Genomic DNA, 23,559 nt, shown 5'->3' with positions numbered 1-23,559 from the left:
ATACCTGTTCGCCGTTATTGTTGCCAACAGCTGTTCCTTTCCCCCTTTTGTTGATGATTGTTGTTGATTGCTTTTGTCCTGCCTTTGCGTCGTCGCGGGTTTGTTTTGTTTTTTCTGGTCCGTTTGTTTTGCATGGTTCGATGCGCAATCATCGTCATCATCATCACCACTCGCGAGCCATTCAGTGGCGGCAACAAATCAATCAAAAGTCGCACACCTTCCGACATGTTTTCAATGTTCGCAGCAGCCCACTGCTTGAGGGACAGAACCCCAAGAGTTGTTAAAAAAAAAAAAAAAAAAAGGAAAAATAAAACAGGCGGTTCAAACTTTAAAAAAAATGTTGTGACAAATTAGAAGTCAACACCTCCACCTCCGAGCCCCTCCCCTCGCTCCGAGGAGCAGCCAAAGGAAGAAAGAAAGAGCGAGAGTGCGCAAAACGGGATGCTGCTGTTCAGCAACTACTTACCGGTCGGGCGAAAGCGTCGAGAGTGCCGGAGCGACAGGGAAGAAGATGGGAAGCCAGTTGGCGATCAAAGTCGCGCCATTGTCCAAAGTCAAGCTCATTTTGACGAACGGCGCTGGGAGCAGCACGTTGAGGTAGTTGCGGACGATCACATCGACGCCGTTCGAGACGAGGGTCGCACGCGTCGGCAGGACGCAGGTGGCAGTGGTCGAAGAAATCCAGGTCGCCGCCACCGACTGCTGTTGGGTGGAGCCAAACAGGCACTTGAACTGGCCTGCAGCCGGAGCCGACACGCCAAAGTCGCCACTCAGATTCAAGAGAGTGGTGCTGGTGCCGTCCGTGTTGGCAGCATTGGGCTGCGCCTGGTGAATGCGCGGGGCGGCATCAGCGGCAGCAACGACCAGCAAAACAGCGACAAAAAATGTCGCCGCGAATCGAGAAGTTCGCGACATACAAAAAGTTCAAAAATAAACAAAAACAAAAATACAAATTAAAAAAGGGAAGAAAGTATGAACAGTGTTGATCTGTGGCACAAAACTGAAGAGTGGCTGAGGAGCGAAAGGAGACGAGAATAGGAGCGACAAGGGAATCGAAATCCAAAGGGAAAGAGATCCTCTGAGAGGCACGAAAAGTAGAGTGGAAGAAAGCAAGAGAGCGGACGTGAAAAGACAAGAAAAAAAAAAAAAAAAAAAGACTGGCGTTTCGATTTGTTGCGTGTTGTGGCTGGTTGGTATGGGAATTCATCGTTTTTGTCGGCACCGAAAGCGAGCAACCAAGCACGACAGCGAGTCCACATGATAGACAACCGAATTGGGAAGGCGGCAGTGGGGGTCTTTGAGCCAGTGGGCGAAGCACAAGCCACAACCCAATACTCTGATTTTAATTGTTTAAATAATGGAAAAATAATGAAAAGAACAAATTGGAGTTTTTTGCGAAAATAATAACAACCGCCAACATTCCACTAATCATCTCGCTACGCTGATTGTCTGTTCGAGTCGTAGAGAAGGAGGAGCGGAATGAGATTGCGAGAGAGAGGGAGAGAAAGGGCGAGGAAAAGGGAACAAGAGCGTGAAACGAAGCGGAGGAACGAAAATGGCAAGTCCGAAGTTCCGCTTTCGACCTTGACACTACCACAACAACAACCGGCGGCAACGTGCAACACAGCCCAGTACCAACCGGGATGGAACTACCAACATTGAAGAGCGAGTGTCTCTGAGCATTTTGCCCATCGCGGAGGCTTGATGGTACAAGTGTTCATCCCAAGCAACAACCGTTTGTTTTGGCAGAAGTGTTGTTGTTGTTGTTGTTGTTGTTGTTGCTGTTGTTGTTGTTGTTGTTATTGTTGTTGTCGTTGTTGTTTGGGCTTGGATTGCATACCTTTGTATGCGAATCCACGGTTGCACAATTCGCACAGACGGGTCTCCGAAAACAAGGATCACTCGTTAAGGGGGGCGAGACAAAGCGCTGCTTTGATCTTCTTCTTGTTGTTGCGGACGCTATTCTCGGTTCAATTCGCCAAACCAAACTGACTCACTCGCTACAGGTTTTTGTCCTTCTCTACCTTCAGATGTCGCACAGTCTACCTTCAGATGTCGCACAGAGTGGTGAGCCAAACAGCAAGATCAAAGACTGCTGCTTCTTTGACTTGCGTGGGATGCGTTCCTGTTGCTGGGCGGATGCTAATCTCGGTTCTCGTTCCGCCCGCCCTCTTCCCGTTCGCTTCTCCGTGCAAACCAGCGCTAGCTTGCTGTTGTGATGTATTGCAGCGGGGGGGGGGAGGCCTCTGCTTGTCGTGGTGGTTTCACCATCTCACCAAGCAGAAGAGCGTTTGATCACTGTCGCGTCATGACGCATTTTAGACGGTGATGTCACCAAATACCAAACTACACATCGGTTGTTGTCGGTAACAACAGCTACAATTGCACGGATGGTCGTCCAATCGAACGAGACCTCGCTTTCGTGATTGTTTCCAGGCGCGCAACCAAATTCGCATTTGCCCTGCACTGCGATGCGGTCAACTTCGCATCTTTGCCAACCCAACTTGTCACTCGCCTTGTCAACCCAACTTGTCACTCGCCTCGTCAACTCACCTTCGCTTTGCGCTCTTGTTTCTATGTCTCGCAACCGATTTTCGCTTTTTTGCGATTCGATGCGAATCCGGTCAATTTTCACACCTTTTCGTCAAACTCACCTCGACACTCTGACAATGTTTGACGACTATTTATTGCTACTACGGTCAGTCCCCCATCTTTGCTCAGTCAACAATGGGACTGTGGCAGCGGCTCGTGTCGTTCGGAGCGCAGTCTGCCGCCACGCCCATACTCCAGTCGCAATCCAAGCACGCGTCGCCACTGCTTCGCCACATCGCCCCTGCTGCTGCTCGTCGTGCTGTTGCTCTTGTCGATCCGTCATCCGTCGCCGTCTCATGGTAATGCAGACTGAGCCCGACGATCGCTGCTCTTGGCTCGCTCGTTCACTCTTTCACCTTTCTCTCCTTGGAGCAGGGGCGACGGCAGCTTTGGCCAGTGCGGCTCGGGCGAGGCTCACGACGCAATCCCGCCATTGCCGCTTGCAGTGCTGACTGCGCCGGCGTTCCGCGTGGCAGCCGTTGCGGCTGGGCTCGGTCACGCCGTTGCGCTCGTCGATGAGCTCAATCCGCTAGACAAGTCGCATCCTCACAGCACCCGGCAATCGCTGTTCAGCTGGCAAGTACTTTGTTTTAGATTATGGCGGTTGTTGTTATTGTTTGCTGCTTGGGGTTCCATCTCAACCATGTGGAGTTGTCTCGTTGCTCTTGTACTCAAGCTCATTCATTCATACTGCGACTGCGTTGCATGGATAGGGGATCGAATTTCTATTCGCAGCTTGGAACGGACGATCAGCACTCGAGCATCTTTGACGAGGACGAGGAGGATTTTCCAGTTCCGCGTCGACTGACATCCACGCCATTGCGCGTTGAACTCTTGTCCGAAACGACCGAATCGAGCAATGCCAGAACTGCTGCTACCACGACTACGACGACAACTACTACTACTACAGCGGAGCTTGAAAACAGCCCACGGACGACAGCAGCAGCCGCTACATCAAAGCTATTCCGTGATGTTTCAGCCGGATTTTTCCACACTGCTCTTTTGTCGACGTCGGGGCGAGTGGCATGCTGGGGAGCGGGCCTGTTGGGTCATGGCGACGCCCTCAACGACGGCGCGCTGCGTATTGTTCGTGGGCTGCCACCTGGCATGCGTCTGCTGGCGGCTGGTGGCTACCAAACTGTTGCTTGGGGTCCAGCTGGAATCTTCCTTTGGGGATGGCTTGCTTCTCCCAAAACGTTGCCCATCCCGAACGAACCCGGCACTTCCTCACCATCAGCAAGCTTCCAGCTCACCCATCGAATGCTCAAAGCCGTGTCGCCGATGCGAGTAACTGCTCTGGACGCTTCGTGGCAGGTTTCTCATGCGGCATGTGGTCACTCTCACACGGCGCTCGTCCTCACAGCCCCGAACGACGCGACCAATCAACATTTGGCCATCTTTGGGCGCGAATCACCGGAAGTGTTCTCGAGCGCTCCCATTGCACCTCTTTTTGCTGAGGAACCTGGTCTGGATTCGCTGCACGATTCCTTGCGTCTTGAGAGCACTGCCACCACGGCCAAGTATGATTCTGCCTACCTGGACCAGCTCCGCGTTTTGCACCGAGAGTGTCTGACGCCGCGCGTCATTCCCGTTGACGCATCCGTTTGGGGCCCAGTCCGTCGGCTCGCTTCTGGCAACGGATTTACCGTTGTGCTGTTTGGTATGGTTGCGTTGAGTCGTTTTGAGCAATTTCAACATTGGGGAGTGGGAGTCCGATTTCAGTGCGTTCGTGATGGCCAAACTGACTAAATTTCACGACATTTGCAGAATCGGGACGCTTGGCATCAATCACTCGGCATGGCGATCGTGAAAAGCAAGATCTGGTGCCGCTATCACCTCTCCCGGATAAGTCGACCGTCGTGGATGTTGCATGCGCTGCAGGTTCGGTGATTGCCGTAAGCAGCAATGGGATGGTGTTTGCAACCGACGACACGTTCGGGACCGAGGCATTGCCACATCACGAGTGGCACGCAATATGTCAGCGAGCCGAAGCGCCGTTGACCAAAGCTGCGGCCGGTGCAGCCTTCGCGATCGTGTTTTGATTGACCCCTGTTGGACTGTGTGCTATCATGTACAGTTCGATCTCGTACATTCATGCTTTATGGCGCTGAACGTTGTATTTCTTGATAAAGCCAATTTTCAAACACTGCTCTTCATTCTCCAATTGTGAACCGCGTCGGGGTCATTCGCCTCGTCATCGTCATCGCTTTCATCGCCCTCGTTTGTGGCACCGTTGTCAACACTCATGGCCTGCGGTGGTGCTGCGGCGGATTGCTTGCCCTGCTGTTGCAGGCGTTGGACATGGGATTGGTACTGATCCCGAAATCGCGCCACTTTCCTCATATTCCACTCTTGCTCCGTTAGTCGCTCGCGTTCCCGCTCCAGCCACTCGTTGTCATCATCGGCATGAAGGTGCTCGTCGGTAGCAGGCGTTTGGCTGGTCTCCTCCGCGATCGCTTTCGAGAAGCTGGCCCATTCAGCCTCAAACTTGTCGGCAGCAGTCGGTTCGTTGTGTGCCTTGGCATCGCGATCTGCATCGTCAAAGAAGCCCGTTGGTAGGGCTGTTTTGGTAGCGGCAGGTTCCTGTAAAGCGAAAATCCACGGAGAAGGCGGTGAGAAAAAAATAAAGTAGAGCAACAAAAAGCGAGTGCAGGGAAGGCGCACCCGCATCTGAAAAGCGTTGTCGTCAAAAGGAATGCCAATGGCTTACCTCGGTGCCATGGCTTGCTCCGTTTCCAGAGCCGAAAAAGTCTGCTGGAAGGGCTGTGAAATGTGCACACAAAATTTCCAAGTTAGCATTTTGGGACCCGCGGGTGCCGAACGCAGCATCACTCTCCCAGCATCAACACTCTCCCAGCATCAACACTCTCCCAGCAGCAACACTCTCCCAGCAGCAACACTCTTCCAGCATCAACACTCTCCCAGCTTCATTCAGCTGGTAGAGGTCTCGTTCACGCCCGGACTCTCCAACATTCACCACAATACCTGAACGAGAGCGCTTCGAGTCGTGCCCACCCTCGTCTGCTTCCTGTTCCGCGGGTCGCTTCGATCGTGCAGCATTGCTACTTGCTGTTGCTTGATTTGCCGATGCGATAGCCTATGTGCGAGTGATACAGTTCTCAGTGAAGCCCCCTTCTTTTCGTTCGTTCGTGAGATCGATTGCCTTGTCCAAATAACTCACTTCTTTGTGCTTTTTCCCGTTCGCATGTGCCGGCCATAGCAGCTCGCTCTTGACAGACATGTCGCAGATCGTGCAGTACAATGTTCCAGAGCTTGTTTGTCTGCATCCAAGGTAGCCACAAAGTTATCGAACGGATTGTCAGCCTCAATGCAAAGTCCCATACAAACCGCCCATCACCATTGCATCCCGGTCCAGCAGCCCGATCGACTCTCTCGAAATCGGCCAGTGCGTCTCATGTTGATGATCTTCACCAGAGTCCAGGCTTGCTTACACTGCGTAACGCGGCAGTGAGCTCGTTGCTCCTCCTGAAGCAAGGCCGCCATTGAGCCCAGCTGCGATTGCTGGCTTTGCCGCCGTCGACCCGGCACTCGAAGCAGCAGCAGCAGCAGCAGCAGCAGCTTGAGCTTGTTGTTGCTGGCGGAAGAGTCGTCGCGTCTCTTCTTGCATGTCAATCTGGAAAGTGCAGCGTTTTGAGGTTTGGTCAGCGAACGAAAATCTCAGACAAGCAATTCAGAGATAAAAGAGACTTACAAGTGGGAAAATAAAATAAAAGAGTGAATTGATGATATGCTGATGGAATGAGGTCGTTGTGGACTGTACATGAATTTGATTTATTATAGCAGAGTGCAGAACAATGCACATTTGGACTTTGTCGGGGACTGAATGCATCCCCCATTGAGATCTCGGTTCCTGGTGTTGAGATTGCACACTGCGTGGACGCTGAAACGGGCTTGAAAACGCGACATCGCTCGATCATTGAGCCATGCTGACATTTCGGCGAGATCGAACGGCCGCAGCCAAAGTCTCGAGCACGGCAACAGTGTCGTCCCAGTGAATGCAACCATCAGTGACACTGACACCGTACTGAAGCCCAGGTAGACCCGTTTCGGGGTTGATGTCTTGGCGGCCTTCGTGCAGATTGCTTTCAATCATGACGCCAATAATGTTGCGCGCGCCCGCGGCAAGCTGCTCTGCCACAGCCGCAGCAACCTTGGGTTGGTTCCGATAGTCCTTGTTGGAATTTCCGTGGCTGCAGTCGACCATGATGCCAGTGTTGACGCTGGCCTTCTCAAGACGCTCGCTGCACTCGGCAATGTGCGACGGGCCATAGTTGGGACCGCTCTTTCCGCCGCGCAAAATCAGGTGGCAGCTGGGGTTTCCATCCGTCGTCACAATAGCAGCAAGCCCATACTTGTTCACACCCAGGAAGTGGTGTGGCGCCTTGGATGCGCGGATTGCGTCCACGGCAATATCCACCGAGCCCGATGTGCCATTCTTGTAGCCGACCGGGCATGACAAGCCAGACGCGAGTTCTCGATGGATCTACCAACGGATGGGTTCACACGGGCAGCACAGTAAGCACCTTCATGTCATACAGCGCTCTGCGGTGCGGGTGCAATCAATGCAACTCTCTTACCTGCGACTCCGTGGTTCTTGCGCCAATCGCACCTGTCGTACACAACCACAAAAGGCTCAGAACGTCAATTATCCAACAACGTCAACCATCATCGCCCCTCCATGCCATAAGGTCACAGAATCACGATTCCACACCCCAAACATCAAATCTGCACAAAACCGAACGTACCCCACGAAATGAAATCGCAGAGAAACTGCGGCGTGATTGTGTCTAGAAACTCGACGCCTGCCGGAACGCCCATCTCGTTGACGTCGCACAGCAGTTGCCTTGCAATGTGGAGGCCCTTGTTGATCTTGAAGGAGCCGTCGAGGAAGGGATCGTTGATGAGGCCTTTCCAGCCAACGGTCGTCCTGGGCTTCTCAAAGTAGACGCGCATCACAATGACGAGATCGGCAGCGTGGATTCCAATCTGCTCCCGCAGGCGCTGGGCATACACGCGCGCGGCTGCCGGGTCGTGGATGGAGCACGGTCCGACAATGACGAGGAGTCGGTCATCACGCTGGGCGATGACGTTCTGGCACTCGACGCGCGCCCTCTGCACCGTGCTCAGCGCAGTCGTCGTCATGGGAATGTCCTCCATCAGGATCTGCGGCGGAATCAGCGGGTGGATGGCTCGGATGCGCAGATCGTCGCTCGGATTCAGCTGCATGTGCCGCTGATCAGAGTGGACCACCGTTGCGCCGCCATCACGCTGGATGCCTGATGACAGCGATGAGGATGAGGATGATGATGCATCCACTGAGGCGTCGCTCGCGGTCGATTCGAGGTGAGCTCGTTTGCGAGGCACGTCGTTCATGTTTCAAAAATCTGTCAAAACAAAGGCTCTAAGATTGAGAAGACTGAGAGGGGGGGGGACGCAAATAGGAGGCGATACAAAGCGGACGAACAGTTCATTGACGACATCATGCAAACACCAAAAAAACACCTCCTACAAAATAACGAAACAGGGCAAACAAAAATACAAGTCGTTTCTCAAAGACCGAAAGGCGGGCACAAGCTTGGCTTTAACGGCGATTGCCAACCAGGGACAAGATGAACAGGAAGAGGTTGATAATGTCAAGGTACAGATTGAGAGCGGCAAAGACCCACTCTTCGGGAGAAAGTGCGAGCTTGTGTGTTCCACCAAGCATCAGCTGCGTGTCGTAGACGAGGTACATTGAGAATATCAAGGCTCCGAGAGCGGCGTACACGATGCGGACAATCTGAAGAACAGAGGATTCGCGCACAGACGATGAGCCAACCAACCACGGCAAAACGGAAAGGGGTGGGGGAGGCAATACGTGCTATGAAACTTACTTCACCGCGAATGAAAATGCACATAAAGCCAAAGCAGATGAGGACGAGGAGCGCACCAAAGAGGTAGCCGCCATAACCGGTAAAGTCCCACTTGGTCTGGAAGGCAAAGAGCGTCAATCCGAACGTCACGAACGCGGTAATGCCAACTGCAATCAGCACAGCGTCAACGTCGTAGTACGATGCCGTGACGCCCAGAAGGTAGCTTTCGGCCAGCGTGAATAGACCAAGGAAGATGTAATTGTACGGAGTTTGACGGCGGATTTTCTCGACGCAGGCCATCGCAAGAATCAAGACGAACGTGAGGATGATGGCAGTGATGAGCATGGCTTGGTTGCGTTGGACATAGTGCTTCACGCTGCTGTTGAACAAGAACAAGGCAATAAAGCCCAGCGCGACGAGCAGCTGCAGAGTCAGGATGGAGTACACCTTGCGGATGAAACCTGTGTGTGCAGCAGTAAGTAACATGTCAAAATTGTTCCAATGAGCGACACAAAGTTGTACAAAAGTGCTCAGAAAGCCTCAAAAAGTGCTCAGAACGTCTCCAAAAGTGCTGAGAATCTGCTCAGAGGCTGTTTTGTCATTTTTGTTGCTTTGGTTTGTTTTGATTTTTTTTTTTTCTGAGCAAGCGACGTCACATTCGGCCTTTTTGTTTTGACTTGTTTGGCGGGGTTTTTTTTTTTTTTGGTTTTTTTTTTCTCCTTTGACTTGTCATTGCTTTTCCTCAAAAACCGTTGCCTTCTTCTTGGCTTTGCTTTCCAAAATCCATGTCTCTATTTTTCGTTGTTGTTGTTGAAGCTTTCTTGCTTGCTTGCTTGCTTGCTGGCTTGATTGATGACGAGATGGTTACGCAGATTCCAATTCAAACGTCGAAGCGGAACTTTTATTGGGCTCAGGACACGCGCCTCCCAGTGACTCGCTTCAACCCTCCACATCACACCTCAACTCTCGAGTGAATGAGCAAAGAGAGAAGAAAGAGTCCATCAGAATGACTTGTGAGAGAGAGAAGAGCAGCAGCAGCAGCAGCAAAGGTGCTTTTGCTTGTTCGTGCGGAACCAAACTACTCACCTCGGCGGACAATGCTGTCATCAAACGCGGCAATGCCCTTCCACTCCTGCAGGTCGGGGTCGTTAGAGTGGTAGACGTCCGAGCTCGCCGTGGCGCTGGCATACGACGGCGGAGCAGCCGAGATGTCGTACGCCTGGTGGTCCGAGCTGCTCGATGACATGTAAGACGCCTCTCGTTGCGGCGCTTGCTGCTGCTGCTGCTGCTGCTGGGGCGCGGGGTAGCTCGGAGGAGGGTATGCGTACTGCTGCGGCGGCGGGTACGACGGCTGCTGCTGCGAGTACTGAGGCGTGAGAGGGGTCTTGTCGGAGGACATTGTGTGTGCGAGACCAAAAAAAAAAAAAAAACGAAAAACGAAAAATAGAAAAAAAAAAAAAAAGAATGAAGCAATTGAAAACAATTGAAAACACTTGAAACAATTGATTTGCGTTGTTACAACCCAAGCGAGTAGAGCACGTTGCGAACATGGTCTTGATGCGTGTTTTGAATCTCTTGTTGCTGCTGCTGCCGTTGCTCCTGTTGCTTGCGAATCCGTTCGCGCAAAACAGATTTGGCTTTGGCTGCTGCTGGTTGTCGTTGCACTGGCGCACCACTACTACTGCTACTGCTGCTACTAATGCTACTACTGCGACTAGAGCTAGGCACGCGCGTTGTAGGGATTGTTGACACAGCTGGCAGCTCAGGAATGACCCTTTCGACCTCGCCACCTTGACCGTACTCTTGCAGCTGCTGTGATTGCGAGAATTGGAGCAGGGCGTCCTTCAAACCCGCATTCTCAGCCTGCAAGAGATCGTTCTGCTTTCTGAGGAAGGTCAAGAAATCGATCGTCTTGAGCAGAATATCAAGCTGCGGCAAGCACACAAGCGCAGACAGTGCAGACAATGAGATTTGAAAAAAGCTGGTTTTCGCAAGCACGTCAAAAAAAAATAAACAGAACTACAGCAACGAAAGGCCGCGTACCTTGCTTGCTCGGTCTTTGCAGCCAGGAACCATCCGCGTCAACTCGTCAAAGGAATCCTTCATGTTTTTCCGCCGCCGCTGCTCGGATATCAGGTGCAGCTGTCGCCGATCATGGACTGTGTTAAAGGGAGTGCCGTCCAAGTCGCTGTCACCGTACTCCTCCTCGTCAAGTACCGACGATGGTGGGAGGGCGGTTGCAGACGAGCTCGCACTGGTACTAGATATGCCCGATTGCGAGGCGTTGTCGAGGTCATTGAGAAGTGGAGAAGGTGTTGAGTCGAAGGACATTGTTTGAGCCGGCAGATAGTTGGTCTGTGAATAAGCATGCAATGATTCAGATGCGTGTTGCTGGTCTTGAGATACGAGTGGCAGAGGAAGAGCTTGGTGAGGCATTTGCTGAGGGTACTGAGATTGCACCTGCTGATAAGGAGGTTGCTGTTGATATTGCGATTGCTCTTGGTACTGCGGCTGTTGGTACTGCGGTTGCTCTTGGTACGGTGTATGGTGAAGAGATTGCTGAAGTGCCTGCTGCTGCTGCTGCTGCTGCTGCTGCTGCAGATATTGATGCTGTTGTTGCTGCAGTACAAGCTGTTGTTCAAGTTGCTGTTGTTGCTGGTCCTGCTGCGGAGGATGGAGCGGATTCAAGAATGGTGACGCTTTTCTTTCAACTTCTTCAGATATTTCGGCCAACGTGTTGGTCACCTCATTCAAAGAGGCTCGCGCGGGCCTTGGAGAATGAGGCCGGTCGGATGAAGCATCGTCGAGCACTGCGATATCCAAGCCAGCAAAGACGCTACTAGAGCTCGCATGCAGAGTGGAGGTGGTTGATCCGGCGCCTGTAGAGAGCTCCTCGTTTGGTTGGGTGAATTGAAACGGCGTGGGGTGGTGTAGGTTTTGCTGCGGCGGACTGTACAAAAGCGGCGGTTGGTAGGGCGCGAACGGTTGCGGCAGCAGCTCCTGTGTTGGCGGCTGTGGCGACGCTCGGCGAAGCATCGGCTGCGCGTGTTCTGGTTGCTGATGTACTTGCGACGGCGGCTGAGGAGACGCTCGACGGAGCATCGGTTGCGCGTGTTCTGGTTGCTGATATACTTGCGACGGTGGTTGAGGAGACGCTCGACGAACCAGCTGATGGCCAATGTATGGTGGAACCTCTTGTTCCATCATAATTTGACGGGAAGCGCTACCGTGCTGATCCATGGTAGTGGCTGCACCCATTCCTGATCTGTGCGTGCCATGCGACTCTGAGCTTGGGTTGTGTGTCATTGACATTCCTTCCGCCATGGCGGCGTCAATCTGTGCAACAAACAAGAACGTTGCAACGTTAGTCATCCGTCAGTACTTTAGTCTGCTTCCCAGCTTTCCAACTTTGTTCCAACTTTGCCTCGTATCGCATTCCTTGCTATTTCCAACCGACCATCAAATCCAGCAAACTTTCGCGTCTTCTTTTGTGATTTTGCGAAACGTTTAATCACAAGTTTTTTTTTTTTTTTTTTTTTTTGGCTTTCTTTCCGGTCCCAATTTTAAAGTTTAAAAAGGACTCTCGTTCCAGCTCAAACAAACCAGAGACACAGAGCGAGATTGCTGAGGGGAGGGGTTTTGAATGGCTTGGATGTATGGATTTGGAGAGATTTTTGTTTTTGCTTGTGTGCCTCTCACATGAGCCAGGGCGATGGCAAAGTCTCTGGGCGTCGAGATGGCTGGCTGCAAATGGTTCGCAGGCGTGCTGCCGAGGTTGACGACGGGTGCCGCCGCCGCCGCCGCCGCATTGTGGTGGCTCAGCTCCGCAGCGCCCAGTGTGCCCATTGCGATGGGTGCATGGACGGCAGCGTCGAGGCCTGAGCCGTACAGCCGCTGCCGGTGGGCTGCAGAGTGGGATTGGTCAGCAAAGCCAATCGAGGCGGCGTCCAGCACGAAGCCGGCAGCGGCAGGCGCGGCAATGTGAGAAGGCAAGCTGTGGTTGTTCGGGTGGGCCCGGACAGGGGTTGCCAGCGACGAGTCCAGCTGGAGCGCGGCCGGCTTTTGGCGCGACATCCTCCAAATCCAGCAAAAAGGCCGAAATATGAAAAATAAGAGTGCGCAGTGCGACGCGCTTTGGTATTGGAATTGGGATATTATTGGACATTTGAGAGGCCAACGTGCATGATTGCAACGGTTGAGGTAGTGGCGGGTTTGGGTGACGGGGGGGGAGGGAAAGAACGAAATTGGAACGAATGGGCTCGCTTCGTTTCGACCTGCACATGGTCGAGCATGTTTACCACTGGTACAAGGAATGCGCAGTGGATGAGTGCGCAGTGGATGAATGCGCTCCCTGGAATCATTACAGCCATGAATGAGACGGGCAGAGGCGAGGAAAGCCCAATCCAATGGCGAGTTTTGCCTCCTTTCACCAGACATGCCATTCTGGAAAGCCTTGAGTGTTTCTCGATGATCGATGAAGGGAGAGAACGCGCGCGTGGCATCGTACGCACCCTAGACCGCGCTGGAAGACACGCTCAATCCCTAAGGCAATGAGTGTTGGACCGCTTTTGGTTGCGTTTTGTGTTTGCTCACATGCCCAATGCCCACTCCTGGCTGCTGATGTGCATGAGTGAGACTGTGCTCGCCAGAAGTGATAACGAGCTTCATCACGCACAAGCATCGGTTGTTGTGAAGTGTGTGAACATGGGGAAACCAAACAATACTTTGGTTTGAAAAAAAAATGAAGAAAAACAAAGCACTCTTGACACGACCTCATCGTCCGTCGCCTTCCAGCTCTCTGCTCCTACAAGTTCTGGCGATGTTTGCCTTCTTTTGGAGTGCTTGCATTGTAAGGCTTCGATTCAAACTTGAGTTGAGTTGAATTCGCCTTCCCAACCTTGTGACCATTCGTTCTTTTTTTTTTTTCTGTTTTGGTACGAGTTTGTTTTTGTGGTGGTTTTTGTTTTTGTTTTTTTTCTTTTGGTTTTCTTTCTTTTGGTTTTTTTTTTCTTGTTTCATCTCTCTGTAGCACACCACCATGTCATCCATCACACCCTGCCACGCTCTGGCGCGCTCGCCTTGCCAGCTGGTCACACACCACCCGAACTGCGAGAAGAAGAACAATCGAAGATCAAAAGCGACAAAACAAAAAGTTGCGCACGGACGCTACAAGTTTGTTGTTTTGCGTCGCTCGGCGTTGTGCTCCGCCGCCGCGTATATACTCGCTTCGCAGTTCGCTGGTTGGTTGTTACGGTTTGCGTTATTTTCCCTTGGGGTTGGGGATTCGCGAATGGATGCGCGACCGGCGTGTCACGGTTTGTAGTGGGTTTTTGTGTTTGTTATTGTTTATCTTTCTTCTGTTTGTTTTTTTCCGTACCGGGTTTTATTGCCTTTCGCTCTCTCGCTGGTTCTTCCTCATGGACGCTCGTCCACTTCACATTGATGGCAAAGAACGCCGCTCATAAACACGTCTTGTTCAACTTGCGCTTTGCCTGTATCGGAGTCGGCGGGAAGGGGAGAGAATCGACTTGTATGGCACACAAACATTGACTCTTTTTGTGGTTTACAACCAAAATTCCCACGCAGGCCCTTTTTTTGTTTCTTTTTTTTTTTTGTTTTCGATGAAGGCCCTGCTATCAAGAGACTGGCGTCAGGCTGCCCTCCTGGGTTGCCTGGTGCTCTGCTGGATGACAACTGCGGCTCAGGCAGACAACTACTGCAACGTTTGTGGAAGCTGCACCACGCCCGAGTGTCAATTGTCAATCGTCTCCCTCGACGATTCGAGGTTGGTCATACCGAACGACTTGGACATCTTGGGCAACAAGCTGTAACGCACGCTTTTTTGTTTGTTTGTTTTATCTTGCTTTGGTGTGACTTGTTGTATTGGGAAATCTCACCGTGCTTTGGTACAGGGACCTGTCATACACTGGAATTACGACAATTGGAGCCAATGCCTTTGGCTCTATGAACCTGACCAACCTGAAAATGCTGTGAGGTTTCCTTTCGGCCATTCCCGTACTGTTAAAAAATCCCCACGCTCACCCATTCGTTCCCATTGACCCTTCAGCATGCTTGCGGACATGCAAATCAGTTCCATCCACCCGGATGCCTTTACTGGCCTTGACACGGTCGAATCTTTGTACGTCGTTCAGTTTCAGTGGAGGGTGAAAAGTGGGGGGTCACAGGGCTTCGGCTGATTCTCTGCTTGCATATCATGAAAAAGGTACTTGGCCAACAATCGCCTGTCTTCAATTCCCGACAATGCGCTGAGCCACCTCTCTAGTCTCAAAGAACTGTAAGCATTGGTACTTTGAACTCGCGCCAAACCAGCCCCCTCACCTTCTGCTGAACAGCGTGTTGAGCTCAAACCCAATCCAGTCGTTGTCGGCAGCCTCCTTCAGTGGGCTTTCTGAGTTGCTAACTCTGTACGTACCGCTACATGTTAAAAAGCTTGCATCGCGTGAAATCTTGAATGGAATCAAATCTGAATTGTGTCCGAATTGAAGGAACATGATGAGCTCCGGCCTTACCGCGTTCCCTGTGAGTGCGTTGAGTCAGGTCCCCAAGTTGACTTCTTTGTAAGTTTATATTTCCTTGGACTACTGTGGCATTGATCTTGTGCTCATACGACGTCTGGCACAGATCTTTAACCTCGACAGACGACTCGGTCCTCAGCATTCCCGATAATGCCTTTGCGCCGCTCTCTTCACTAATCTGGATGTGAGGTTTTTTTTATGAACTGATTGCTTGCCCCTTCTGCTTGTCTGTGGTGTTCCCGTGATAGGAACTGATTTTGGACTTTGTTTGGTCAGGAGCATCGGATTTCCAGGTCTCACCACTCTCAGCGCAAACACGTTCACAAATCTTTCGTCCCTGACAACTCTGTGAGCGATTGATCGCTTAAAAACGACTTGAGGATGTTTGAAATGCTCAGTGCTGTTTTCGAATGTCATCTCGATGCATTCTTCTGCAGGTCCATCAACCAGGCAGAATTCCAGTATCTTCCGGTTGATGCTTTCTCAAAGTTGCCCGCCATTCAGTCAATGTAGAGACATCTGAGACATCGTTTATTGCTGTGGGAGCTGTTGGCAATGAGACTCAACGGCCCTGCTCCTGAATAGTTATCTCTACGACACGCCAACTACGCTTCCAGCTGGCATCTTTCAAGGGCTGTCTGATCTTACCAATATGTACGGGAGCAAGATTTGAAACGCGATGCTATTTTCATTCAACGATACGCCATGCTCATTGGAGTCTCAACCTGGGTTTTTCGACAGACTTTTGATCGGGTCACTGACGTCAATTCCTGCTGGCCTGTTCAATGGTCTTTCGTCCTTGCGTTCTATGTAAGGCCTATAAGACTTACCTTCAACTGCTTTTTCTCGACCTCTGATAGCTTTCCTTCACGTTGCAAAAAGCTTTATCCGTCTAACTTTTAACATGTATTTGATGCAGCAACATGTTCGGCCTTCCATTGACCACTTTGCCTGGCGGACTGTTCACGGGCCTGTCACCTTTATTGCTACTTACGTTTGGAAATACCTTTGCTTCCGCTCCTCCGCCTCCAAGCACTTACATGACCTATCAATTGCAGCGTAAGATGAAAGCGATTCATGCACTCGGCTGGTTTCCTCGGTTCTCACCATTGACCTCTATCTCACAGCCTGCCATCCCGCCTGCGGCACATGTTACGGAGCTGGCGACGCTAGTTGCTGCGATTCCAACTGTTTGAGTTGCAACCAGACCAACCGCTGCCTTGCATGCTACAATGGCTACCAAATGATCGAAGGTGCTTGCGTGTCGACCGCCAGCATGTCTGCCGCCAGTGCCTCTGTCAGTGCCGCCAGTGCCTCTGTCATTGCCGCATCCATCGAAGCTGTAAAGGCCGCTGCGGCTGCCAACCAGGCGTCGTCAAACACGCTCCCGATTGCCGTTGGTGCTGCCGGAGGTGTGGTGCTGGTGGCCCTGATTGTTCTCGTCGCTCTGTGGCGTCGCCGCGCGTCGTTGAAACTGGCCACATCCGGCCATCGAATTGGAATGATGAACAACACTACATATTCCAATTCTGACGAAGAGAAGTTCGGCATGCACTACGATGGAGCGAACAAAAACGCCTACGAAACTGTGGACAACAATCCTACCTACGAGGCCCTCAACATTCCCCCGCCGCCTCTGCCCGTTGATCGTCAGTTTGCAACTTCTGACATTTCCTCTTCAGGTGCCAATGCCGACAGCGCTGATGTTCTCTACGTTGAGGCGCACGCTGCTGGACGCATTCAGCCAAGCGAACCGATCGCTTCCACCGTCGACTATGCCTCCATTACTGGCACCGTTGCGCTCAGCACCGCGACCAACGAGTGATCAATGACTCGTGTTGCTGCAAGTCTTCCATTTGGAGTTTGTCGCTCCGAGAGTTTTTTCCAAGAGTTTTTCCTGGAGGTTTTCCAAGAGTTTTTCCAAGAGTTTTTTCCAAGAGTGTTTTTCCAAGAGTGTTTTTCCAAGAGTGTTTTTCCAAGAGTGTTTTCTAAGAGTGTTTCAGAGTTGTGCCAGCCTGCTGTCACATTGTTCTCGACGGTAGTGTTTGCAGCGGTTCTTCCGCGTTCAGGCCCAGGTGTTGGGCCCAGTGTAGCTCATGTTGCAGCCTGTCTGCCATCGCACTGATCGTTCACGGGGAGCCCAAGTGTTTGTGCTTGCTCTGTTGTATTGCTGCTGCAAGCCAAGTGTTCCAATGGAGTTTTTAGAGTTCACCCAAACGTAGAAAATCGTGAGTCATGTTCCAACAGCAGTGACTTGAAACATCAATAACCGTACAAGGGCAGACTCCAATTCGCTCGGAATGCTAGTCCTCCGTCGATTGCAAAGCTGAGAAAGGCAAGATTAAGCTGTCAAAGAATATTATTAAATACACAAATAATTTCAAACAATGCAACTGCATCACGCTCGTTACATTGCTCGCGTTAACGTTGCATACATGCCATGAGCAGTCCAGCTGAGAAACATAATGTTGTAAAATACAAGGAGCAGGCGACTTTTCAGCCAGTCGAATTGAGCGTAGCGGCCAAGCAAGTCGAAATTCGTGACACCTGGACAAGCGAAAATGGAATGATGAACTTCAAGCTCGAACGACAGCCAGAGGAGAGCAAAGCGAGAGCACACTACTCACCAAGAATTCGCGAGAGTAATGGCAATGACGAGCTGAGCAACAGAAAACCGGCGCAATTTAAGATGATCAGCTCGATGGACGTATTGTGGCGCTGAGGTCGGATGCGTCGAAACCATGGAGACGATAATATCCCGAGAATGGAGCAGCCAAGAAAGTAACTGAGGATTTGAAAAAAAAACATCCGTGTCAGTGCGAGGAAATGAACAACCACCAACGAACAGTTGTCTCGCGCAGAACGCACCCCATCAAGACAATGTCCAAGACAGCGCCAACGGTGCCTAAAATCGACGACGAGCTGGCCACGCCAAAGGCAAATTCAGTTGCATACTCTGTCCGATTCCAGCAAGCGAAGAAAATCAGCTAGGAACCACAAACCAAAACGAAAAAAAAAAATCCACGCAAAATGTTCAAATTTGGCCTACCGAGAGGCCAGGTTCCTGGTTTAAGGATACTAGTGAGCACATTCCAGGCCATCTGCAGCATAAAGTACCCAGACAAGGCGAGTACAGCCAAGGAGGTGCAGACGGACGAGATGGAACGAAAAACCCGACGCAGCCAGTGGGAGCTCTGGCCGAGCTTGGCGTGCTGGTGGATGAGATGCTTCTCCCGGTCCAGTGCAGCAAGAGATGACAGGACTTGATCACGTTCGACGGCAGGAGCCATGACTGACTGGTGTCGCGTTAATTCCAGCCGAAGTCGGGTCTCTTCCCAAGCAATTTCCTGCAGTCGATCCGCAGAAGAAATCAACTTGGAATCAATGGTCTTTGGAGCTTCCGGCTGAGGGAGAGAAATGTGGGACGCGCGAGCCACAAACTGCGCAACTCCGAGCGGTGTGTACCCTGCAAATTCAGCAGAAACGAGGTCAGTCGCTCTGACTATCTGTTGCGCAAAACTGATCGAAATTCAAGGGCATTTACATAGTGATACGACGGCGCCGAGAAGAGAGACGCCAGAATACAGAAAGAAAAAGTAGTGTAGAAAATTGGCCAGCGGTTGGGTGGTAAAGGTAGCTTGAATCACATACGCGAAGACTGCGAGTTGCCAGCCGTCTCGGACGTGAGTTGTCAGACGAAGGAGAGCAAGATCCAGCGTTTAGAACAGAGAAATTACCTATAAAAAGCAGCGATAACAGTCCGACAAGAAAGGACGTTTCGTACACACGTGCCAGCAGGCCCTGTCAAAAAAAAAAAAAGAAAGCATCCAGCAAAATTGCCTCGCATTAGCAAATAGGGAGGTATGCAGAGAATGGCACACACACACACACACACAACGAAAGACAAATGTGCCAAAAAATACAAACCCGTCCAAAGAGCCCGACCGCCTCCATGAAAAAGTACGCGAAGGGTAGCAAAACAAACAGAGCAGCATTTGAAGACAGGAAGATAAAGTCCCAGAAGACTGTGTCGTGGAGCGTGGTGAGAAACAAAACAACAGGAACAAAAAAAAAAGCAAACAAACGCACATCTCGATTCCAGCTGCTTTCGTACAATAAATTAAGCGACCATTCAGCCATTGGATGTAGGCACCATCAGGATAACGTAGTAGGACTTCGTTTGATACAATACTGATGGGCAATAGCAAGATAGCAGCCAGACTAACGGCCAAAGTGAAGGTGCAAAGCCAAATTCTGCAAAAGCAAAGTGGCAAAGTGTTGAGTTTGCAAACAATGTCTACCGAGCCCTCATCACAAGTGCTCTCTTACGATACTTTCTCGGCAACGGCATCATCTTCTGGCGCTAGAATCAGACCAACGACACAGAGAGTTAGGGCACAGACGCAACAAATTCACCAGGTACATTGCGATTCGTGGCATTACAGTAGCTCAATGATTGTGGCTTGAGCATGTTCACGTTGTGCGTGATGGATCCCCGTGCGCGAACTGGGAAAGAGCGCAGCCAGCCGCGACGAGCATGGACTGGTGCCGGACGATCTGGTTGCGCTGGCAATGGCAGATCGGCCATACTTGAGCTCCCATGGCTTGTGCTCGATGTTGGAAACGGTGCGAGACCACTTGCACTCGTTGCAGCCGGCGTCGGCGGTGCACTGCCACCGATCGTCGCTGGTCGCAAGAAGGCGCGAATTGTTAGCAATGCCATTGCATACAAGAAGGCAAACACGAGCCCGGCAATCTGCACAAGTCAAACAGTGTATGAGTCTCAACAGCCGCGTCAAAAGTGCCACAGCTTGGTTCCCAACAATCCCAACAATGGGCACACTTGCCACGTAGTGACGGACGGCCTCGTTGAACTCTTCCTCAGAGGGCGATGTGGTGGACGGAGCGAGGATGGACACGAGCGGCGGCACGACAGATGATGCGATCGAGCTCTGGGTATTGCTGCTTCTGCTGCTGCTGCTGCTGCTGCTGCTGCTGCTGCTGGGATCTTGCTGCGACCTCGCTGCGGTGGTCGGTGTGGCTGCAGCACCCGAGGACGAGCGCAGGTGGGCGTCCGTCATCAGGGCTGCGTCAGGCTGAGCATCGGCACACCAGCACAGCACCACCACCAACGAGGACAGCAGGGCTGCTGTAACGAGCGGTCGTGATTGTAGCGGCCCTCGCTTGGCTGCACGCATCGAGCCACTCACAGCTGTTTGGAGCAGAACAGCAAAATGGGGAAAACCAAAAAAAAAAAAAAAAAAAAAAAAAAAAGGACGACTGTTATTGGGTGTCATTTGGCTGTTTTTGTTTTTCACCGTTCTCAGCGGATGCGTTTCCATGAAACGAAACGACAGTGTGTAGGTGTGTTGTTGTGGAATGTTTGTCCATCTCAGATGATGAGAACGGACTCCAGACCAAACACCAAAAAAAAAAAAAAAAAAAAAAAAAAAAAATTCGGAAAAAGTACCAAAAAAGTAGCCAAGGCTGGTATGCGCGCAATCGGCGATTTGCACGCCGGTCTTCGCTTCCGGAGAGCGATATGCTACTACTGCACCAATCGCGCATTCTCGGTTACTGATTGAGTTGGGCATTTTGGGATTCGAGTCGTGCACGGCCGTGGCAAAAATTGACAGTTGTATTTGTGCCATTGGCAGCCATGAAGAGTATGCCGATAGATGGTGGAAGGGGTGTCGACGGCGGGGAGGAAGAGCCAGCGCGGTGAGTGAAAGATCATTGTGAGAAATTGAAAGCGAAAAACTGAAATTGTCAAAGTGTCCACTTGTGTCCCCTCGTGGCCGCAGTAGGGACTTGGCAGTCTCGTACAGACACACTATCTTTGGCTTAAATATGGTGCTGATTGTTTTGACAGGGGTGGAGATGTTTCTTGAGCACTTGTATGCGCGGAAATTGGCAGTGAAAAAAAAAAAGAGGTATGATCTTCCGACGTCTTCCTGATTCACCAACCATCGGCAACGTAAACGGACTCCATCGAATTTGGAAAGGTCGGTAGTGTCGTTTCTACAGTCAAATCAGGGATGCTGGGTGGTTGACAACCAGACAAAGTGCAATAGAGCTTTCTAGGGTTTCGGCGCTGTTGGCCGTCGTTGACCATCCACATTTGGATCAATCAATGCCCGCAACTCCCCAACAAGTTCAGGCATTTAACGCTGACTTTGCAATAAAATATAAATTGTGGTTGAAAAAATAACAAGCCAACAAACAAAAGCCACGCAAGAAACAAGACACCAAAAGCAAAAAGCAAAAACTCAATGCGCGGCCACAGCACGGTAGCTCTGTATTGCGCTACAACGGGCGAATAAAATCATCATGGTGGGCTGTCCGCACGTGAAGCCAGAAGTCGAGAACGTTCGAGGCAGACCATCGCAAGTCACACTTTGGGCACCGTTTCTCGTCCTTGGGATGCACTGTGCGCAAATGTGTTAGCAGACTCGACGATTGCGTGGAGGGCTTGTCGCACAATGGGCAGAAGAATCTCAGTCCTTCATGCCGGGTGCGATGATGCTGAATCATGCTGTTGTTGCTTGAGAATGACGTGTGGCATTTTGGGCAAACAGTGTTTGGATCCACGGGGCGAGCGTCGCCGTCAAACGACCGCCGAAGACGACGGGCTCGCGGGGATCGACGAGCGTGTTCCGCGTAATTGTCAAAGTCGCTTGCATCATCATCATCGCCGCCAATCTCGCCATCATCGTCCTCGTCCTCGTCCTCCTCATCATCTTCGAGGTCTTCAGCTTCTTCTTCATTGGGCTTGGTATCTTCAATGTCGCCTGCTACGTCATGATCGTGCTCTTCGCCAGCGTCCTGCTCTTCGCCAGCTTCGTGCTCTTCACCAGCGTCGTGCTCTTCATCAGCGCCGTGTTCATCTTCGGCATGGCCTCCATCGTTCTCGTCCCCGTTGCTGTCCTCAGCCACAACGTCATTCTCGGTATCCATGGCATAGTGCTGATCATGGCCTTCCTGCTCGGCGCCGCCCTCGTCGGCCAAGTGGGGCTCTGCCCAATCGTCCTCGTAGACAAGTTCAGTTTTGGGACCGCTGGGGAGTGTGCTTCGCATTGAGGTCGCCGGCGGACAGTCATGCTCATCAAAGGCGAGCTGATCTGAAAACGACAGATGGCACGCGTCACAAACAAGTTCTACCCCTGTCGGTGCGCCTTCGCCTGGCATCGCAGCTTCGCCAATGTCTGGTATTGGCAGTCCTTGGTGCATGATGCCGATATGGACTGAGACACCTCGTTGTGCATTAAAGATCTTGAAGCAGAACGGGCAAGCATATTCAGTGACACCAGCGTGGGATTGTTGCAAGTGGGCCACTAACTGGTAGTCTGTTGCAAACTTTTTGCCGCAGCGGAAGCACGGATTTGGTCTGCGAACGGGTTTAAGAGATGCAGCGCCTCCGGGGTGTTCGGCGATGACATGTCGCTCTAATGACCAAGCGGTCCGGTAGAGCCGCTTGCAATAAGGACACGCCATTCGGCGATGGCGAACGCCTTGGCGTCGCCGTAGGTCTGCAGGGTGGACGTCCAAATCATCCTCGTTCATGGGCTCTTCTGCGTCCTCGAGCATATCCTCGCCTTCGTTCATTTCGTCAAACTCGTCCTGAGCGTACTGCACGTTGGCACCAACGTCTTGATCGTCGAATGCGGCAGCGTCGGCGGTGGCGTGTTGATCTCGATGGTCCAACTTCGAAGCCGCAGAGTTCGTCGGTGTGCGCGCCAACGCAGCCGCCGCAGCCGCAGCCGCCGCCGCAGCAGTGCTAGTACCAGAATGAGCGTTCAAAGCAGAATGTCCTGCATCCGAGTCCACAGCCATCGACTCGGACCCAGCTCGATTGGCGGACGACCACGACAGCCGGTTTCGCTGCTTTGGGCCTGACCCTGCGCCTGTGCCTAATCCTGCGCCGCCTGCGCTGCCTTGGACGAACTTGCGGAGTCGGTCGGTGCGCATTCTGGCTCGGTCTCGCACGCGATCGTACTGCCGACGCAGCAGCGCGGCTGCAATCTGGCCATGCTGAGGGCTCTCCTCGAGCAGCATCTGCGGCTTACTCGTGCTAATGCTGGTGCCACTGGCTGTCGTCGCGGCGGATGGCGTGCTTGCCTGCTGTTGTGCTACGACGGATGCAAATGGGGCAGCAGGAGCAGGCCGTGGTGGATGAGGAGTCGTCGGCGCGGTTGTTGGCTGGGCTGTTGCTGCTGCTGTTGCTTGGGCGTAAGCTGGCGAGGCGTCGATTGACGCTGTCCGGGTGCGGTTGGCCGGCGGAGCGTAGCTGTGGCTCACAAAGCTCAACGATGCGGGCGATGAGGACGAGGATGACGACTGCTGAGGGTTGTGATCCAAAGCTGAGGATGGAGTGGAAGAAGAAGCTGAATCCGAAGCTGAATGGCGGCGATTGGAAGGCCCAACCCCTCGCACTGAGGGTGCTGGTGCATGAAGGGAGCTGGATGCACTTGATGCTGCTGTTGGAGCGGGCGACTGGCGAGCAGCCGAGGACGATGAAGCGGGATCGTGACTGGCCATGGTTAGCACAAAAAAAAAAA

General features: G+C 52.1%; 9 protein-coding genes and 1 non-coding gene across 10 annotated transcripts; 2 read left to right on the top strand and 8 right to left on the bottom strand.

Annotated features, from left to right (window-relative positions):
- Nucleotides 1–462: 462 nt before the first annotated feature.
- CAOG_05980 (hypothetical protein) lies at nt 463–988 on the bottom strand (the record flags this gene model as incomplete). Its single annotated transcript, XM_004345520.2, has 1 exon — nt 463–988. The coding sequence occupies exon 1, from the start codon at nt 913–915 to the stop codon at nt 463–465; it is 453 nt and encodes a 150-aa protein (XP_004345570.1). The 5' UTR covers nt 916–988.
- A 1,728-nt stretch (nt 989–2,716) lies between these two features.
- Nucleotides 2,717–4,743, top strand: CAOG_05979 (hypothetical protein). Its single transcript, XM_004345519.2, has 4 exons — nt 2,717–2,891; nt 2,968–3,168; nt 3,306–4,252; nt 4,360–4,743. The coding sequence occupies exons 1-4, from the start codon at nt 2,728–2,730 to the stop codon at nt 4,632–4,634; spliced, it is 1,587 nt and encodes a 528-aa protein (XP_004345569.2). The 5' UTR covers nt 2,717–2,727; the 3' UTR covers nt 4,635–4,743.
- CAOG_05978 (hypothetical protein) lies at nt 4,695–6,226 on the bottom strand. Its single transcript, XM_004345518.2, has 5 exons — nt 6,045–6,226; nt 5,774–5,873; nt 5,578–5,689; nt 5,303–5,355; nt 4,695–5,175 (listed from the first exon to the last, which is right to left on the bottom strand). Exons 1-5 carry the CDS (start codon nt 6,218–6,220, stop codon nt 4,732–4,734), a joined length of 885 nt encoding a protein of 294 aa, XP_004345568.2. The 5' UTR covers nt 6,221–6,226; the 3' UTR covers nt 4,695–4,731.
- A 141-nt stretch (nt 6,227–6,367) lies between these two features.
- On the bottom strand, nt 6,368–8,006 carry CAOG_05977 (phospho-2-dehydro-3-deoxyheptonate aldolase). The gene is made up of 3 exons (XM_004345517.2): nt 7,359–8,006; nt 7,191–7,222; nt 6,368–7,096 (listed from the first exon to the last, which is right to left on the bottom strand). Exons 1-3 carry the CDS (start codon nt 7,984–7,986, stop codon nt 6,527–6,529), a joined length of 1,230 nt encoding a protein of 409 aa, XP_004345567.2. The 5' UTR covers nt 7,987–8,006; the 3' UTR covers nt 6,368–6,526.
- Nucleotides 8,007–8,023: 17 nt separating this feature from the next.
- On the bottom strand, nt 8,024–9,902 carry CAOG_05976 (glutamate receptor Gr2). The gene is made up of 3 exons (XM_004345516.2): nt 9,552–9,902; nt 8,487–8,926; nt 8,024–8,392 (listed from the first exon to the last, which is right to left on the bottom strand). Exons 1-3 carry the CDS (start codon nt 9,862–9,864, stop codon nt 8,195–8,197), a joined length of 951 nt encoding a protein of 316 aa, XP_004345566.1. The 5' UTR covers nt 9,865–9,902; the 3' UTR covers nt 8,024–8,194.
- A 53-nt stretch (nt 9,903–9,955) lies between these two features.
- On the bottom strand, nt 9,956–12,567 carry CAOG_05975 (hypothetical protein). Its single transcript, XM_004345515.2, has 3 exons — nt 12,165–12,567; nt 10,509–11,801; nt 9,956–10,394 (listed from the first exon to the last, which is right to left on the bottom strand). Exons 1-3 carry the CDS (start codon nt 12,537–12,539, stop codon nt 9,981–9,983), a joined length of 2,082 nt encoding a protein of 693 aa, XP_004345565.1. The 5' UTR covers nt 12,540–12,567; the 3' UTR covers nt 9,956–9,980.
- Nucleotides 12,568–14,086: 1,519 nt separating this feature from the next.
- On the top strand, nt 14,087–16,826 carry CAOG_05974 (hypothetical protein; the record flags this gene model as incomplete). The annotated part of the gene is made up of 13 exons (XM_004345514.1): nt 14,087–14,292; nt 14,378–14,455; nt 14,533–14,604; nt 14,689–14,760; nt 14,819–14,890; nt 14,972–15,043; nt 15,108–15,185; nt 15,278–15,349; nt 15,439–15,510; nt 15,587–15,655; nt 15,743–15,811; nt 15,921–16,060; nt 16,129–16,826. The coding sequence occupies 13 exons, from the start codon at nt 14,087–14,089 to the stop codon at nt 16,824–16,826; spliced, it is 1,770 nt and encodes a 589-aa protein (XP_004345564.1).
- Nucleotides 16,827–17,345: 519 nt separating this feature from the next.
- CAOG_05973 (hypothetical protein) lies at nt 17,346–20,244 on the bottom strand. The gene is made up of 11 exons (XM_004345513.2): nt 19,849–20,244; nt 19,445–19,757; nt 19,331–19,364; nt 19,116–19,255; nt 18,929–19,026; nt 18,739–18,802; nt 18,546–18,659; nt 18,051–18,467; nt 17,870–17,957; nt 17,629–17,786; nt 17,346–17,548 (listed from the first exon to the last, which is right to left on the bottom strand). The coding sequence occupies exons 1-11, from the start codon at nt 20,197–20,199 to the stop codon at nt 17,409–17,411; spliced, it is 1,917 nt and encodes a 638-aa protein (XP_004345563.2). The 5' UTR covers nt 20,200–20,244; the 3' UTR covers nt 17,346–17,408.
- A 252-nt stretch (nt 20,245–20,496) lies between these two features.
- CAOG_09696 lies at nt 20,497–20,567 on the bottom strand. The gene has a single exon. It is a non-coding gene; the product is annotated as a tRNA-Arg (tRNA).
- A 610-nt stretch (nt 20,568–21,177) lies between these two features.
- Nucleotides 21,178–23,539, bottom strand: CAOG_05972 (hypothetical protein; the record flags this gene model as incomplete). The annotated part of the gene is made up of 1 exon (XM_004345512.2): nt 21,178–23,539. One exon carries the CDS (start codon nt 23,537–23,539, stop codon nt 21,308–21,310), a length of 2,232 nt encoding a protein of 743 aa, XP_004345562.1. The 3' UTR covers nt 21,178–21,307.
- Between the last annotated feature and the right edge of the window lie 20 nt (nt 23,540–23,559).

Source organism: Capsaspora owczarzaki, assembly GCF_000151315.2.
Source record: "Capsaspora owczarzaki ATCC 30864 unplaced genomic scaffold supercont2.10, whole genome shotgun sequence".
NCBI lineage: Eukaryota > Filasterea > Ministeriida > Capsasporidae > Capsaspora > Capsaspora owczarzaki.
The sequence above is the reverse complement of the archived record's forward strand: the minus strand, read 5'-3'. Positions and strand labels throughout refer to the sequence as shown.

Bases quoted from the DNA above. Each gene is read 5' to 3' on its own strand.
- CAOG_05979 (XM_004345519.2), top strand. From the start codon at position 2,728: ATGGGACTGTGGCAGCGGCTCGTGTCGTTCGGAGCGCAGTCTGCCGCC. The intron at 2,892-2,967 runs GTAATGCAGACT...TCCTTGGAGCAG, and splicing joins TCATCCGTCGCCGTCTCATG to GGGCGACGGCAGCTTTGGCC. The intron at 3,169-3,305 runs GCAAGTACTTTG...TTGCATGGATAG, and splicing joins CGGCAATCGCTGTTCAGCTG to GGGATCGAATTTCTATTCGC.
- CAOG_05978 (XM_004345518.2), bottom strand. From the start codon at position 6,220: ATGCAAGAAGAGACGCGACGACTCTTCCGCCAGCAACAACAAGCTCAA. The intron at 5,874-6,044 runs GTAAGCAAGCCT...CCTTGGATGCAG, and splicing joins TCACTGCCGCGTTACGCAGT to ACAAACAAGCTCTGGAACAT. The intron at 5,356-5,577 runs GTATTGTGGTGA...CACATTTCACAG, and splicing joins CTCGAAGCGCTCTCGTTCAG to CCCTTCCAGCAGACTTTTTC.
- CAOG_05977 (XM_004345517.2), bottom strand. From the start codon at position 7,986: ATGAACGACGTGCCTCGCAAACGAGCTCACCTCGAATCGACCGCGAGC. The intron at 7,223-7,358 runs GTACGTTCGGTT...TGTGTACGACAG, and splicing joins CTGCGATTTCATTTCGTGGG to GTGCGATTGGCGCAAGAACC. The intron at 7,097-7,190 runs GTAAGAGAGTTG...ATCCGTTGGTAG, and splicing joins CAAGAACCACGGAGTCGCAG to ATCCATCGAGAACTCGCGTC.
- CAOG_05976 (XM_004345516.2), bottom strand. From the start codon at position 9,864: ATGTCCTCCGACAAGACCCCTCTCACGCCTCAGTACTCGCAGCAGCAG. The intron at 8,927-9,551 runs GTGAGTAGTTTG...CTGCACACACAG, and splicing joins TGACAGCATTGTCCGCCGAG to GTTTCATCCGCAAGGTGTAC. The intron at 8,393-8,486 runs GTAAGTTTCATA...TCTGTTCTTCAG, and splicing joins GCATTTTCATTCGCGGTGAA to ATTGTCCGCATCGTGTACGC.
- CAOG_05975 (XM_004345515.2), bottom strand. From the start codon at position 12,539: ATGTCGCGCCAAAAGCCGGCCGCGCTCCAGCTGGACTCGTCGCTGGCA. The intron at 11,802-12,164 runs GTGAGAGGCACA...TTTGTTGCACAG, and splicing joins TTGCCATCGCCCTGGCTCAT to ATTGACGCCGCCATGGCGGA. The intron at 10,395-10,508 runs GTACGCGGCCTT...TGCTTGCCGCAG, and splicing joins GCAAAGACCGAGCAAGCAAG to CTTGATATTCTGCTCAAGAC.
- CAOG_05973 (XM_004345513.2), bottom strand. From the start codon at position 20,199: ATGCGTGCAGCCAAGCGAGGGCCGCTACAATCACGACCGCTCGTTACA. The intron at 19,027-19,115 runs GTACGAAAGCAG...TCCACGACACAG, and splicing joins GAATGGTCGCTTAATTTATT to TCTTCTGGGACTTTATCTTC. The intron at 17,787-17,869 runs GTGCGTTCTGCG...TCAAATCCTCAG, and splicing joins TTGGACATTGTCTTGATGGG to TTACTTTCTTGGCTGCTCCA.